This window comes from Triturus cristatus, chromosome 1_2, assembly GCF_964204655.1.
Source record: "Triturus cristatus chromosome 1_2, aTriCri1.1, whole genome shotgun sequence".
NCBI classification, from domain to species: domain Eukaryota; kingdom Metazoa; phylum Chordata; class Amphibia; order Caudata; family Salamandridae; genus Triturus; species Triturus cristatus.
This window is the reverse complement of record NC_140580.1, coordinates 649,606,458-649,623,078: the sequence shown is the minus strand read 5'-3', so window position 1 is coordinate 649,623,078 and position 16,621 is coordinate 649,606,458. Positions and strand designations below refer to the sequence as shown.

At 45.4% G+C, this 16,621-nt stretch overlaps 1 protein-coding gene across 1 annotated transcript in view; it reads right to left on the bottom strand.

The window, feature by feature from the left end:
- The window catches only part of TUBGCP2 (tubulin gamma complex component 2), a 257,023-nt gene that overhangs the window by 88,965 nt on the left and 151,437 nt on the right, over positions 1-16,621 (bottom strand). The window contains exons 14-15 of the mRNA XM_085608073.1: positions 16,445-16,565; positions 15,427-15,570 (exon numbers count right to left, since the gene is read on the bottom strand). Coding sequence (XP_085464199.1) covers positions 15,427-15,570; positions 16,445-16,565 — 265 coding nt within the window. The remainder of the gene's footprint in view (positions 1-15,426; positions 15,571-16,444; positions 16,566-16,621) is intronic.

Sequence of the window (16,621 nt, the reverse complement as noted above, 5' to 3'; positions counted from 1 at the left end):
TTCCAGGCGTCCTGGTGGAGTACAAGGAGGGATCTGAAAGAACTCCAATGTATGGCCAAATTGAATTAGATTGGGGACCCATCGGTTCAAGGTTATTTTCTGCCACCGGTGAAGATGAAAAGAAATTTGTCCCCCCAGGGGAACTTCTGGAGAGGAGGGAATACAAATAGCCGGAGCCTGAAGCACTTTATTGACGACGTGAGTTGCCTTTTCCGTGACGTCCTGTTCTTCCTCTGTGGGCAGATTTAGAATATGCCCCTGACTGTTGCGGTCGTTGAACATACTGTTGACGGTACGGCTGGGAAGATGTAGCGTACAAGGGGTATCTTTATTGTTGGAATCCTCCTCTGTAGGATGGAAGGCCTCTTCCTCTGGGCACTTTCCGATATTGTAGTGTCCCTAGAACCTTCGCTGTATCGCTATCATTCTTGATATCCTGCAGCGCATTGTCTTTGTGCTTTCCAAATAAGCCTCTCCATTGATAGGAAGGTCCAGAATCTTATTTTGGACCTCCAGTCTAAATTATGCCGCTCAGAGCCATCCTTGACGGCGCAAACCCGCTGCACCCCCTAGCGATCTGAAAGCTGTAGCTGCGATATCCATCGCACAACCTATTACTTCTGCAGAAGCTCTCTCTCCCTTCTGGAGAATATTCTTCACCTCTGGCCTACTTTGCTTTGGAAGCTGATCCATATAAGGAGCCAGGTCACACCACATCTGTCTGTCATATCTGCCCAATATGGCAAGGACATTAGCAGCTCTGACCAACATTTCTGCATGATGGCAAATAACAAGCAACTATCCGATCTTCAAGGTTCTTGTTGTAACAGTAGCATGTTGGGCACAACCCGAGTCCCCATTTCCTTTGCAACACATATAGCATTTATGTGGATTGCAGCAGCAATCTATATGAGGCATAATCCATGTACAGCACTGCACGAAAAGTTGCTGTAGCCGAAAAGGAATATGAAATCAATGAAGAAACAACTGAATAAAATAGGCAGAGGGAACGTCAATATGCCTGGCTTTAAAGTCTTAAGATATGTAAACAAATGCATGAACAAATGCTTTGGTACATGCATATTGGCTTTGCAGAAAGTCAGTTTAAAATCAGCAAAAACAACTGTGCTCTGTCTATATGTCCCACCATCGCAAAACCTCTGCAACAAACTCAGCACCTTCTTCCACCATAAGATCAGGCAAATCTAATGCAGCTTAGACACGCAAGACCGTGCCACAATGCCCGTCACCACCACACACAATCTTGCCGCACCCCAACAGACCATGCCACAGATGACACACTCAAGACCATAAAGAGCATCCACTTCGGAGCCCCACCGGACCCATGCCAGTATCATATCTTCCATAGAGCAGCCACCTCCATCACCACAGAGCTTTGCCGCACCATCAACCGCTCCATCGAAACCGACACCTTTCCCGACAACTGGAAATGCGCCGAGATCCACCCCCTGCTGAAGAAGCCATCCGCCGACCTGACAGACCTCAAGAACTTCAGACCCATCTCCCTCCTCCCCTTCCCAGCCAAGGCCATCGAGAAGGCCATCAACGCCCAACTCCCAGAGTTCATCCAAAAGAACCAAGTCCTGGACATCTCTCAATTCGACTTCCAAAGTAACCACAGCACCGAGACAGCACTCCTCGCTGCCACTGATGACATCCGCTCCCTCCTTGACCAGGGCGGACCTGCAGCCCTCATCATACTGGACCTCTCGGGCACCTTCAATACCATTTCCCACCAAACCCTAATCACGAGATTCCACAACGCCGGCATCCGTGACAAGGCTTGGATCCTCTCCTTCCTTACCGGCCGAGGCCGAACACAGAGAGTCAGGCTGCCTCCATTCCTCTCAGAACCTACAGAGATCCCTGATCTCCACCCTCTTCAATGTCTACATAGACCATCTCACGGCCATCCTCAGAAACCACGGACTCAACATCTCCTACGCTGACGACACCCAGATGATCCTCTCCTTCACCAATGAACCCACAGCTGCCAGAATGAACTTACACAGTGGGATGAAGGCCATTGCCACCTGGATGACAGACAGCTGCCTCAAGCTCAACTCGGACAAGACTGAAGTACTCATCCTGGGACCTGCCCCCTCAGCCTGGAAGGACTCCTGGTGGCCCGCCACACTAGGAACCCCTCCCACCCCCATGGACCACGTACATAACCTCGGCATCATACTGGACTCCTCTCTCACAATGAACCGCCGGATCAACAAAGTTTCCTCATCCTGCTTCCACACACTCCGCCTGCTTCAAAAGATTTTCAGATGGATGCTTCAGAAACCAGAAAGACTCAACTATGGCAATGCACTTTACTCCGGCGTCACCCAGAAACAGCTCAGGAAACTTCAGAATATACAAAATGCCGCAGCCAGACTGGTTCTCGACATCCCCCGCCACAGCCACATAACACAACACCTCCAACAACTCCACTTGCTCCCAGTCAATAAAAGAATCACCCTCAAGCCCCTCACACATGCCTACAAAGCTCTTCATGACGCAGGACCAGCAAATCTGAACCGCCGCCTCTCATTCCACGCACCCCCCAGACAACTTCACTTCGTCCAACCTGCCATGGCCACCATGCCACGTATTCACATGACCAGAACCGGAGGAAGATCCTTCTCCTACCTCGCAGCCAAGACCTCGAACACCATGCCCGTCCACCTCATGCAGTCCCAGTCGCTGAATTCAGGAAGGATTTCATTACCTGGCTCTTCGACTGAGCCTCCACACCCAGACAGATCAGTAGCAGCAACAGCGCCATGAGACCCTCATGGATGAGCAGCCACGCTTTACAAAACTCCTGACTGATTGATTAATATAATGCATGTAGGAGAAAAATAATTAAGTGTAACAATGTGATAGTTGAGTGTACTTTTCAGATGTGAAATACTCCTTCATGCATTTCAATGGTAGCACTTCCAAGAATGTGGACAGAGCCAAAAGTCCCCCTGTATATTTTAAATAACTGGTAGCAATAAGTTTTGAAGACTGTTGAGTTGCTTCTCTGAGAGTTAACAGTGTGAGGAACTGCTTTCAATGTTGGATTTAATGGTATAATACCCCCATCCAAAGCTGTAAATCTGTGCCTGAAACAGCAAAATGCCTATGTCACTTTTCTAACTTCGCGTGGATAGGACCTTGTTAATCCAATGACTAAAATTCTGTTAGGCAACAGGCACGTGAGGTGGGAAGATTTAGCGTCTTGTTGATGTTGTAGATGCACTCCATAAATGGAGTAGGTCTCCGATTAAAGGCAAGAAACTAGTGTTGAGTACTTTATTTCGGCCAAAGGCCATTAAAGTTTCATGATAATACAATCATTCAAAATACAATTTAAAATACATCAAGCCGTGTATAAAAATATTCTCAATAAAAATAGTAATCAATTTCAAAATAAAACAATTTATACCAATCACCATAACATTCTGATGTTACCACCCCAATAAATTCTCTTTTTAAAATTAGATAAAAAGCTTCTTATGATACAATAAAAGGAAGAAATTACTGGTTATTTTGTACAATTCAAAGTAATTTCGCAATCTTAAGTGCATTGGTCCTTGGTACTTCACAGCTATAGCCCCGCTTTTTTTCTTATCAGTCCCACTATAAACAAGTATCAGGATAAGGCAAATATAATGTGTGGTACAGTGCTAGTTGTCAATACCCTCAGTGCCTCTTGGTGTTTTCTAAATCCTATTGAATTACATAACGGTCGGATCAATTTCCTCCTTGCCCCATCATCACCCCAGCAGTAGAATAGAATATGTGCTGTATTTTCTATGGACCCTAAAGTGCGTGTAGTGCGTAGAGTGCAAGAGCGAGATCCGTGTCCCCCCAGTTTGCTGTGTAGCTCTTAGTCTGTAGGATGTTGTACCTTAACTTTAGGTACAGAGCTCTTGCTAAGTACGGCTGTACATTGTCAAGAAGTTCTTCCAGATCAGGCTTGGTTTAATGGTAAGGAATTGGGATGTTAACCTTCCTAGTCTTGGGTCACAGTAGAGTGCGTTCAGTATGTCTTGCCAATAAGGTCTCTTTAATATGTCTTTACAGCTTGATGTGAAACTGTGCGGCTCCGTCCAATATGATCCAAGACCTAACTCTATAAGCCATTTCCTTACGAATCTTAGCCAAGGGAAGGTGAGGCATGTGTCAATGGCCAATAATTCTCGAACACTTTCTCTGTATGCTACTCGTTCTGGTGTTATCCACAAACATATCCAAAAAAGAAATGGTCGCTCGGTTGTGCGATGCCCTATGCGCTTCATGTTTAAATCGTGAAACTTTGGATAAGTGGTGTGGATGGGGTAGCACCAATAGTCTCCTTAAATGTTTTTATTTGTGTGGGTTTATGGCCATATACTTGGTCTTACTAGTGTTTATTTCTAGGCTTTTACGTTGCAATATCTGCTAAAATCGTCCATCAGGTTTTGTAGTCCCTTTGGAGTCTGTGAGATCAGGATGGTATCGTGTGCGAAAAGCAGCGCCGGTACCAAGTTTCCGTTCAATTTGGGAGGGCCGTTTGCTTTTTTTTTTTAGGTAGTTTACCACATCATTGATGTAGAGTGAGAACAGGGTGGGAGCAAGTGCGCAACCCTGTCTCACTCTTCTCGCTATTGGGATTGGCTTTGTGAGTTCCCCATTCATGCCCCAACCGACTCTAGCATAGTTTTCATGGTGGAGCCTTTTTATCTGTGTTAATAGGATGGGGGGAGCTTTTAGTTTTTTTAGTGAATTCCACAGTAAGCATCTGGGTACGAGGTCAAAAGCTGCCCTCAGGTCAACAAATGCTACGTAGATATGACCCTCCCTAATCTTCACGTATTTCCAGATGATGCAGAAAAGTCTGAAGACTTGCTCTACTGTGCATGATCTGAATCCTGCCTGATATGGGGACAATATATTGTTGGTCTCTATCCTGTCATCGAGCCTGTTCAATAACTGTCTAGCGTGGATTTTTTGAAGTACATCTATCAGGCTAATTGGCCTGTAATTCTCGGGTTTCTGTTTGCTACCTTTTTTGTGGATAGGGACAATTTCAGCCGCCATCCACGTTCCGGTATTGGGGTACCTGCTGCTATTGCATTGCTAAGGGAGTTAACATATGGGACCCAAACCTTTTTATAGTATTTGAATAGATCTCCAGGGAGTCTATCTAGTCCCGTTGCTGTCACCTGTTTGATGGGGTCTATAGCATGTTCAGTTTCTTTCAATGAAAAAAAGCAATCACTTTACTATCTCCCTCATTATTAGCAGGCTCACTCTCTTTCAACCGAAGTGGGATTGGACCGGAAACTGGAGTACAAGTTAGTAAAATGCTCAGTCCGGACTGCCGAATCCAAATAATGCTCTGTCCTCACTATTTGGTCCTTGCACCTGCATGCTATTATCTTCCTGAACTCAGCTGAATTATTAGGTTTTGCTGCCTGCAAAAGGTCAAACCAGCTATTTTCCTCCCAATTCCTCTCGGCAGTAGCCAATGCTCTACTATGAGCATCCCTAGCCCTCCTTATTGAGTCTGCGTTTCCCTGCTTTAGAATTTCAAGTAAGATGCTCTTGGTTCTTCTACACTCTGTTGTATACCATAAATGTACTTTTGCTTTTGAAACTCGTGTTTTGGATAATTATGCGGTACTTTAAGGTGGCAAGCATTTGTTTTTTTAATCTATATAGTACAATGACAGTTGCCATTTGGTAGTTATGGTCCAACCGCACTTTTCACGGAAAATACCTTTTTTTATTTGCCTATAACTTTTGACCCCATGGAAGTAACCAGCAAAAATCAAGCATGCTAATTTTTGTGCAGGTTCTGTTGCTGCAGGCAACAATTTCACGGGGTGTGAAAAAACTATTTTGTTACTTACCCTGTAAGCATCTTTTTGTGGCATGTAGTGCTGTAGATTCACATGCTCTGCAGTTATAAAAAGGAGCCTTTGATTGTATTAATTATACTACATGTAGGGATCAAACTATAGCTTATTTATTTGCCCGTTTTTCCTCATTTTAGATCCAGCTTGCTCACCCGTTATATGTCCTGATGATGATCTCGAACAGTTGAGATCGAAACATCGTTGACCCTTTACAACAAAACTTTTCCTATTCTATAAAGTTGCTTTAAGAGTTTTACACTATTGTTGTCAATGCAATGCCGTTATTTTAAACTTCACCACCACTCTGCACGTCACGCCTCTTTCACTTATTGTGTGAGCACCTGAATTTCATTGTTGTGGAAATAAATGTTTCACATTAACTGACATATGTCCCTATGTACACTATACATTTTTTTGCTCCTTTAAAATAATTCATCTTCAACCCTCTAACCATAAGTGCTCTCCTAAGGATCACTTTATTATTGGACCTTTTTGGCCACACCCGAACCATTGTTTTTTACTGCATATTTCACCCCAGGTTCACGTATTGGGGTACCCTTTTTTTTCTTAAAACCCATGGCCAGCAGCAGCACAGGGCTGCTGTTTACTCGACTCAGCACTAACATGTAAAAAAAAATTAAAACGCACACAAGCACTTATTTAAAGGTTAATTGCAGTGTGGGAAAGGAAGTAACTAGGCCCTTAACTTTAGGAACACCTTCATTTTTAAAGATAGCCACTAGATATACATGCTTTGCTTCCACTAGACCCACTTTACACCTCCTCCGCTGGCATCATTGCGGCCCTTGCTCACACCATAGATCACACTTTGCGGCCCCCGGGAAAATGTTTGTGAGACCCATGTTCTAAGGCTAACGCCTGGAGCTCGCCGACACACCTGAGTGAGGCAATAGCAACTAAAATGCCACTTTTCATGATAGATATTGATGAGTGCAAAGGCTCAAAAGGAAGATTCATGAGCCTAGTTAGTACAATATTTAAATTCCAAGAGAGTGCTGGAGGTACACAAGGTGGAATAACTTGTTTGAGTCCTTCAATTAATGCCTTAATGAATGGAATTCTGAAGAGGGACAGATGTGGGCTATTTTTAGGCAGCTATGGCAGCAAGCGGCAACCTTATGGAAGTGTATGCCAGATTGTATTTTTGTAAATGCAGCAAGTAACAAATAATGTCCTGCACTGTGGCTTTGAGGGGATTTATTTGTTTAGGTTGACAGTAGCTAACAAAATATTTCCATTTTGCAGCATAACAAGCTCTAGTTGTGTGCGTGTGAATGTCCATACATTCTGTTGGTAAGTTGAAGTAATCACATTTTAAGACCTCATGAGACAGATCGCTAGGTTGAGCATCTTGGGGTCTGTGTGTCTGATTTGTTCATGATCCTGAGTGAGAAGGTCCAGCCTGTTTGGGAGCCTCTTGCGTGGGACTACCGAAAGATCTAGTAGGGTTGTGAACCAGGGTTGAAGTGCCCAGGAGGGAGCGATGAGGATCATGAGGAATAATTTTTGCCTGAGGTTCTGAACCAGAAATAGAATGAGAGGGAGAGGTGGAAAGGCGTAAGCAAATATCACTAACCAACTCATCCACAGTGCATTACCCTTGAATAGTGGGTGCGGAAACCTGGAGGAATTCCACCACTGCAGAGACTGGTGAGTGTGGCTGTCTCAACACTAGATTCTGAAGTAGACCCTGTGCTTGAAACCACTGGAGAGACACTGTGGCAGTGGGCGCATGTGTAGTCTTGCATATTGAACCATGGCAATCCAAGATGCCATAATTCCCAGCAGACGCATGACAGTCCGAACTGTGAGTGTTGTTAGCTGGAACTGAGGTAGAATTGTTTAAACATTTTGTATCTTAGCTGGACGGGAATAAGCTAACCCTAACTGTGTGCTGACTGTTGCCCCTAAGTATGGGTGAACCTGAAGAGGATGAAGGTGAGATTTAGGGACACTGATGGTGAACCCCAAGCTGTGGAGTAGATCCACTGTCAACTGATGGTGTTGTTGACATTGTTGATGGGTGCTGGCTTTGATGAGCCAGTCGCCTAGGCATGGGAATATGAGAACGTTTTGCTGTCTAAAGTGTGCTGCCACTGCTGCCAAGCACTTTGTGAAAACACGAGGCATGGTAGTGACTCCAAACGAAAGAAATTTCAACTGGTAGTGTTTTCCTGCTATGACAAACCTGAGGTATTTGCGATGAACAGGGTGTATAAGCATGTGAAAGTAAGCGTCCTTTAGGTCCAGTGTGGCCATAAAGTCGCCCTACTGTAGAAGGGGAATGCCATTCTGTAAAGTGACCAAGGGAAAATGTTTTGAGAGGATATAGTAATGGAGAGGTCTGAGTTCCAAGATTGGACTTAAGGACCCGTCCATTTTTTGGAATGAGAAAATATAGTGAATATACTCCTGTGCCCTGTTGTTGAAAAGGGACTGGTTCTATGGCGCCTTAGAGAAGAAGGAACTGCACTTCTTGCTTGATGATGATGATAGAAAATTTATATTGCGCAAGACAATAACCCGCAGGTATCAAGGCGCCTAACAGAAACAGAAATGGAAATGTACATGTACAGCCTTACACATAGGCTCGCAGGAAGAGGCGAGTTTTAAGGACACTTCGGAATCTCTGTAGGGAAGGTAGCGACCTGAGATCCAAAGGAAGATCATTCCACCACTTAGGAGCCAAAGTGGAGAAAGCCCTGCCACCCCACCTAGCTTTTCGTATACGGGGGACTGTCAGGAGCAGTTTCCTGGAGGAACGCAAGTCCCTTCCAGGAATATAGTGGGAGATGATAGAGCCAACTCCCATGTCGCTATTCCTTGCAATGGCTCTATAGGTCATACATAAGACTTTAAACCGTACTCGATACTCTACCGGTAGCCAATGCAGCGCTTTCCTGGCCAAAGTGGCCGAGGAGCGTCTGGGAACATCCAGAACAAATCTGGCTGCGGCATTCTGGACTACCTGCAAGCGCTGTAGTAGGCTCCTATTTAGCCCCGCGTACAGGGCATTACAGTAGTCCAGTCGTGAGCCGATAAGAGCGACAACTATATGCTTTCTGGACTGCAGAGAAAGATATTTCCTGATTCTTCGCAGGGTGTAAATTAAGCCCCAACAGGTAGAGATGGTTCTACTAACCTGTCCGCCCATGTCCAGGGCAGGGTCTATCATCACCCCAAGATTCCTAGCAGATATCGTGGGGGAAGGGCATACTCCTAGCGAGTCAGGCCACCAGCTGGCTGACCAGATGTTCTCCTTCCCTCCAAACACCATCACCTCAGTCTTCTCCCCATTCAGTTTGAGTGAATTCTGAACCATCCACTGACCAACTGCCTCCATACAAGATCTGAAGTTGGAGGCAGTTGGTACATCTGAATGGGAAAGAGAGACGAGGATTTGGGTGTCATCTGCATAAGAGACTACCTCCATCCCGAAAGTTCTAATTAATCTGGCCAGTGGGGTCATGTAGATGTTGAATAGGGTCGGACTGAGGGCCGACCCCTGCGGGACCCCACATAGCACCGGTCGGGATGGAGATAGGAACTCCCCCAGCTTGACTCTTTGTTCCCTTCCTTCAAGGAAGGAGGTCAGTAGATCTAGAGCTGCATCCCTCACCCCCACTTCCCTCAGACGATATATAAGTACTGAGGGGGAGAGGGTGTCAAAGGCCGCAGTTAGATCTAACAGGACCAGGAGGGTGGTCTGGCCCCCATCCACTCTAGTGCGGATCTTATCAAGCACGATAGTGAGGGCCGACTCAGTACTGTATTCCCTCCTAAATCCATGCTGGGAAAAGTCCAAGCAGCCCGAGCCTTCCACAAAGGCAGCGAGATGCTTGTTTAGATGTGCCTCAAGCATCTTCGCAGGGGCTGGAAGCAGTGAGATCGGACGGAAGTTTTTTAAGACCTCCGGATCAAGGGAGGCTTTCTTTAGCAGGGGTTTAACTACTGCACTCTTCCACTCCAAGGGGAAGACACCATCCCTCATACCTAGATTCATGATTTCTAGTAGAGGCAGTAAGAGGGATTCCCTACACTGCTTAATGATCTTCAAAGGGCAGATATCTAGGGGGGAGCCAGATTTGGTTTTGTTAAGCAAGATCTCCAGATCTTGTAGGACCAGCGGGGGAAAAGAGTCCAGAGTGCTCAATGGGGAGATGTCTGACGTGGTCCTATTCATCTCAACCAGGGCAGAGGGCCCACTGATCGAGGCTCTTTGTATCTCAAGAGCCAGGTAGATATCCTGTATTTTGGTGTGAAAAAAGGAAGCACTTTTATCACATAGATCTTGCGAGGGTACAACAGGGTCAGGCGTTTGTAGGTTGACTAAGGAGTCAACGATTCTAAAGCTCCTTCGGCGAGGAGAGCGAAGTTGTCGTGGCCACAAAGTAGTCTTGTTTGGCCTGCACAATCTCAGCCTTGTATTTCCTGACCAGGAGTTTATGAGCTTCCTTATTCTTGAGGTCCCAGCCAGAATGCCAAAGCCTCTCCATCCTCCTCACTTCTTGCCTGAGGAGTCTAAGGGATTTCGAATACCATGGGGCAGAGGGTCTCTTCCTAGCTCGACGCCGGGTCTGTAATGGAGCCAATTCATTCAGGGCCTCAGTGATAACCTGTTCAAAATGGCCAACCGCGGTCTGAACGCTATCCAAACCCGTGATAGAAAGGCTGACAGCCCATGGCGCAAGGGAATCATTACTAATATTTCTAAAATTTCTGCCAGTTCCCATTGTGTGTTTCCCTGTTTTACTTCCATCCATCTGAGGACATTCCAAAAGGAATGGGACCGCGAGGTGATCGGACCAAGACAGATGTACCGGATCCTTAACGGTCAGACGATGGTCATTAGAAAAAATACCATCTAGAATATGGCCTGCACGATGGGTAGCCCCGCGGACTCGCTGCGTGAGTCCACAGGACGCCAGAGCATCAATAAGACACGAAGTATCTGATAGGTCAAGCCGTTCTAAATGGTAATTAAAATCCCATAGAATGGAGAAGTTTTCTCGACCAAAGTAGGGTTCCAAATACTGGAGGAGATTATGCATGAAGTCGGTCCTCGGGCCAGGAGGTCGATACAGCAGCATTCCATTAAAAAGAGGGCATTGCCCTTCCTTTACCGCAAAGTAGAGAGCCTGAACGCTATCCAGAGGATCAGGTATAGGCACTGTGTGGCATTGCAGGTGGTCTCTATAGAGAATGGCTATCCCCCCTCCCACTCGTCCCTGTCTGTCCAATCTGGCCAGGCAGTATCCTTCCGGGACCGCTTCAATCAGATCAGGGCCGGATGAGTCTTTAGCCCAAGTTTCAGGTGAGAAGTGTTAGGTGATCCTATGATCACCTATGAGTGCGAGGTGCGATGTTGGGTAGAGTGGTAATGAGCTTCAGACAATAAACATGTTGGATAATTGCTAGTGCACATTGGTATGTGGTGATGGATTCCCAGACTGGAAGGAAACACTAAAGTCTTCCAGATGTTGTGTGGTCGGTGGGAAGGGTTGGGCAGTCACTGTTTTGCCGTGGAGGATGCTGCACGGGTGGAAGCACCTTTGCCTCGATCGTTACCACCTCTAAAAGAGCCCCTGAAAAACCATTTGAAGTAGGGGGGATTGGCCCTGCTTCTGTTGGGAAGTAGAGTAGTCAGCGTTTGACGATTTATATCCACCCCTGTAAGTTGAGCGACAAAATGAGTCTCTAGATATATTAGTTTGCAAGGCACACATGGCTTTAGCAGTGTCTGTATTTTTTTTTCATTTTGACTAGGGTGCAGTCCACCTGAGGGCCAAAAAGATGCTCATTTTCAAAGGGCATGTTAAGAATTGCTTATTGTACTTCTTGCTTAAAGCCAGAGCACCTGAGCCAAGCGTGCTTCCTGAGAAGAACACTGGTGTTTATTCCTCTTGTGGATATAACTGTTCCATCTAAGGCACATCTGATAGAGTGAATAGTGATGGTATGACCCTCTGCAACAATGTGTTGCCCCTTTTTATGATTACATCTCAGGAAGATATAACTACTCTTCCATCTCATTTCAGTGAGCCCCATCGTAGCGCACTAGAAGAGCCTGGGAATTGGCAATACGTCATTGGTTGGCTGCTTGGGCTGCTACCCGTTTCCCTGCTGAGTCGACACACTTGCTCTCCTTTTCAGGGGGTAGTGGATCTCCAGTTGCTGGACTATTATCTCTTTTTACGAGCGATGGTGGAAACTATAGAGTCTGGTGTTACCAGAGTTCATATAAACAGAGGGTCTGATGGGGCTACTTTATATTTTTTGTCTACCCATGGGGTAATAACCCTGGCACGGAGAGATTCCTTGAAAATATCAGAGTGCCGCAACACACCAGGGAGCATAGATAAATACTGTGTGTCCTTGTTTGTAGATGAGAGAGTGTCAAAAATAAATCTTGTTCTAATGATTCCTCATCTAATTCAACACCAGGGTAGGTTGCTGCCCTAGCAATAACCAGTTGCTAGGCACTAGTATCCTCAGGAGGGGAGGGTCTAGCTGGATATACGCACGGATCATTAGGTGTTATGGGATCAGTATCATATATGTCACATGGGTCTGGATCTTCTAATGGGTCTCCCATTCCCCTGTATTTGATCTAGGTGAACTTAGAGCTGTGGCATCTATAGGATCATGACGTGGAGATGCATGAGCGGAAGGACGAGATGGTAGGGGTGGTGATGGTGGTGGAGGTGGTGGTGGAGGAGGTGGTAGAGGATGATGAGTAGGGTTTGTAGCAGTTTCCTTTGTCTTCTTTTTTAGAGGTACAGGAGTGTCCAAAGTGTCCTCAAAAGTCAATTGCCTTTTTGGTGGAGGGTTCAGCAGGACACAAGGAAACTGTAAAATGTTTCCAAGTTTTTGTCTCGGACCATTTCAGAACTATAGAATGCTTCGAGGATTTAGATTCAGTTGGTTTCAGAACCAAAGCTTTCAAAGCAGAGGAATATTTATTGGTCGGCACCTAGGCGGAAGCAGTCATTTGCCCGGTCGATTCTGAAGAGTGGGAGGAGACAGACGCATGTGCTCAATCCGAGAAGGTCAAGACTGAGGATTTAACCTTGGTCAAAGTTTTCGGTGCTGAGTCCAAAAGTGGGCATTCAAAGTGTCTTTACGGATCCAACCATGGCCTGGTGGCAGTGGCAGTCCGTATACTTCTAATAAAGTAAAGGGTAAATGTTTGGAGGGCTTTTCAGGTGGAGGAATAAGGTCAGGGTAGACAGAACTAATGCGCTGCAGGCAAGTGGCAGGGTGTACTCCAATTTTTCTTCAATGTCGTAGCCCGAAATTTCCTCGGCAGAGAAATTTTCTCTTCCTCCTCAGCAGCATGCTCATCCTGGGCATGCTTTTCTCCGAAAATGTCGGGAGTGTCGTCTTCAGTGCGACGAGACATTTCCAGCTGACATGCTCTTCGATCCCTGAGAGTCCTTTTTGATCGGAAAGGCTTGCAGGCATCACAATCAGCCTCATGATGATCGGGTGAAAGGCAAAAATTGCATGCAAGATGTTGGTCTGTTTGTGAGTACTTGGCGTAACACTGTGGGCAAAATCGAAAAGGTGTCCGTCCCATCAGAAACACATCTTCAGCACCAATGGTGCATGTGGAGGGTAGGACTGAGATGGGCAGCACCCCGAGGGACGATTGGTGGGTGACCGAATCAGCAAATTTGTAGTGGCACAGTAATGGAAAAGCGTAATCGAAATAACTATACCATCGAAGACAGGATAGGACCGAGAAGTCATACCAAACAGTAGTCAAACATGAAGGAGAGGCACACGCCTCTGAACCAGAGGGCGGAGAGAAAAGTATCTAACAAAGGAGTCGATGCTCATGTGCAGTATCACCGAGAGAAGGAGTCACTCTACCTCAAGACTCGAAAGAATTCTTCTAAGAAAAACAACTTGTACAACTCTGAACCCAACACCAGATAGCAGGAGTATGAAAAGCATGTGCCACACACGCCAACGAACATATGTGTTTCCAATTTAGCTCGCTACAGCCCAAACTGCTGAACAGATTGCCACCAAAATTGGCATAAGAGAAGAAAGTGTGGTGCTGTTTGTTTTCTGTAATTTCAACAGTTTCTAGGATTTAGGCATTTATTAAGGGTGCCCTTGGGCTTGAAAGGGTTAACACCTTTGTATATCTGTTTAGAATACTGAATTCTGATTCGCAACTCCTGTAATTCACATTTTGAATTTTTTTGCCAAATGTGAGAGGCTGGAGAAGGTCTCTGCAATTTATATTCCCAACCGTTTTGAAAGTCGGACCTGATTTGCAATTTTTGAACTGTGGAAAAATAATTTCAGCAGAATTGGGGAGGGATCACACTGAGGTGTCGTACCACAAGAAAGAGCTGGGGAATCAGAGTTGTGGAAAGGTTAAGTACAACACAAGGAAAAAGCACAGGAAATAGTTTTAGATGTTATTTTGAGAAAAAAAATGTGAATTTGATTTGCCATTTTCACAAAGGATTACAAAGACTAAGGCAGAAATGGTGTGATACGGAGAGAAAGACAGAGCCAGAAAAAAAAGACTATAAGGGGAGAGCAAAAGGTCATGTGTCGTGGAGCGTCGAGCAGCGGAGGTGCAGTGCACGAGAGACGCAAGCCTACAAAGGCTGTCTGCATCAGAGGTTGGGTGCCTGCAGTGGGAGGGTGCAGATGTCCATGCCCCATGACCTTTCATTGGTGCACACGGACAAAGGCTGTACCAATTGGGGGTTGGCCACCCACGGCTGTTTGGACACAAGGTCTGGCCACATGGCAGGCTCAGTGACCAGTCTCTACTGCGCACAGCCAAAACACATGTGAAATCGTGTTTGGGCATCAACAGAGGGTCTGGTACAGGGTGTGACCAGAGGGAAGGACCTGCAGCCATCCCACTGCGTTTCGCTGCACACGGAAGGCTGGTTGCAGTCTGGGTTGTAAATAAAACAGATCATAAAAAATACCTTGGAATTCACAGAAAAAACACAGTAAAAAATGAGTTATGGTTTTGCTTCTAATGCGTGAAATACAGCTATTTGACATTGGCAAAGGAGTAACAATGCTCTTTTTCAAGAATAAAACATTTTGAAGGGCATTATGGGGTGCACAGTGTGCAACATGAACCTTAATCTAGCATTTGCTAACTTGCCATTCCACTGAAGAATGGTTGAGATAAAATAGGGATCCACCTCAGATAAAAAAAAACTAGGAATAGCCAATAGAATCATCTTGCCACAATTGAAAATAAAAACAGGCTGATTGGGGAGAGGAAAGGTAGATATCATTAATCTTCAGAGCAAATGTAATTTCCATTAAGAAAGACCTGCACTGTTAGAAAGACATAGCTTCAGTCTGTTTGTGAAAAGGACATGCTTGCTATATTTGCAGTTAATGACTAGGCTTGTGACTAGGTGGGCAGGTACTGCACATAGTTTGTGAGTAGTATGAACTAGCACACAGTACATACATGGGACCCACCTGCACATTATTTTAAATGACTCACCTGCATACAGTTTGTGAACATGACGCAGACAGACATCAACTTGGAGAAGATCTTGAGAAGATCAGGGTTTGTCAGCATGCAATCTTTTAAGCAGTTATCCAGAAAACTGGTGTGGTGCCGCAGAACCTCATCTATGTTAGATGCCTGTGGTGAGTGAACATATGATGAACCATTACTCCTCTTAAATGGGTTAATGTTATTGATAATTAATGTTACTAGAGAATCAGGGATCTCACACTCTGAAATCAAAACAAAATATACCTGTTACCAGAGGCATAAGAGACCCACGCTCGCTGCCAACTAAGCTGTCCTCTCCACAGCTCTCACACACTGCTAGAAACAACTTTCGCACAGTACAAAAACCTCACTGTCCCCTATTCAATGGTGTATCACTCTCCCAGTATTCCAGCCTTGTGGTACCACATTTACTGGGAGCATGTTTATCTCTTCCCTGTGCTACACACTCCAGGACCTACATTTATTATGCAAAGATGAGCTCTTCTAAGTGTTGCAGCCAAATGGTTTCTACACGCAATGACACAAAGGTGAACCGTCTCCAATTCTTCTGAACAGCTGAACACTCATCAATGCTAAACTGAGCTCTGCCAGGACAATGTCTTGTAAGCTCCACACTCACCAAACACAACCAGAGCTCATATCCCTTCTTCAGCCTCACGGATCCAAAACTCACTGACATGAAGCTGCTGTCTCTCCATTACTTAAGAATTGTGGGTCCATTCAAAGACACTTAGTGGAGCTCTCTGTAATACTGTCTCTGCATGGTTCTCCCCCTTATGAACACCAAGCTCAGATCCCCACGTAGAATGCCATCCCCATGTGTTCTAAACACAGACAAAAGCAGAGCTTTCTTTTTTGTAAATAATATTTTATAAGCTATAAGATGAACTTTAACACTGAATGGCATATCGAAAGTGTGTTCTAACAAAATAACTGTCCTAAACCAGATATGCAGTCATGCAGTTCAGTACACATACAGTGTGTTTTCTAGAGGACTTACCGATTTCAGATTTTTCTCCAAGATATGCCATGTGGGTTCCATCACCTCAAACATCATGTAGTACTGGATGTTCTGCACAAAATTGAACATGCGCTGCCTGAGTGTGAACGCTCCAGCAAACCTGAAACAGATCAGAATTAAAGGTGAAACTACTGGCGCTTCGATTGCCTGAATGAG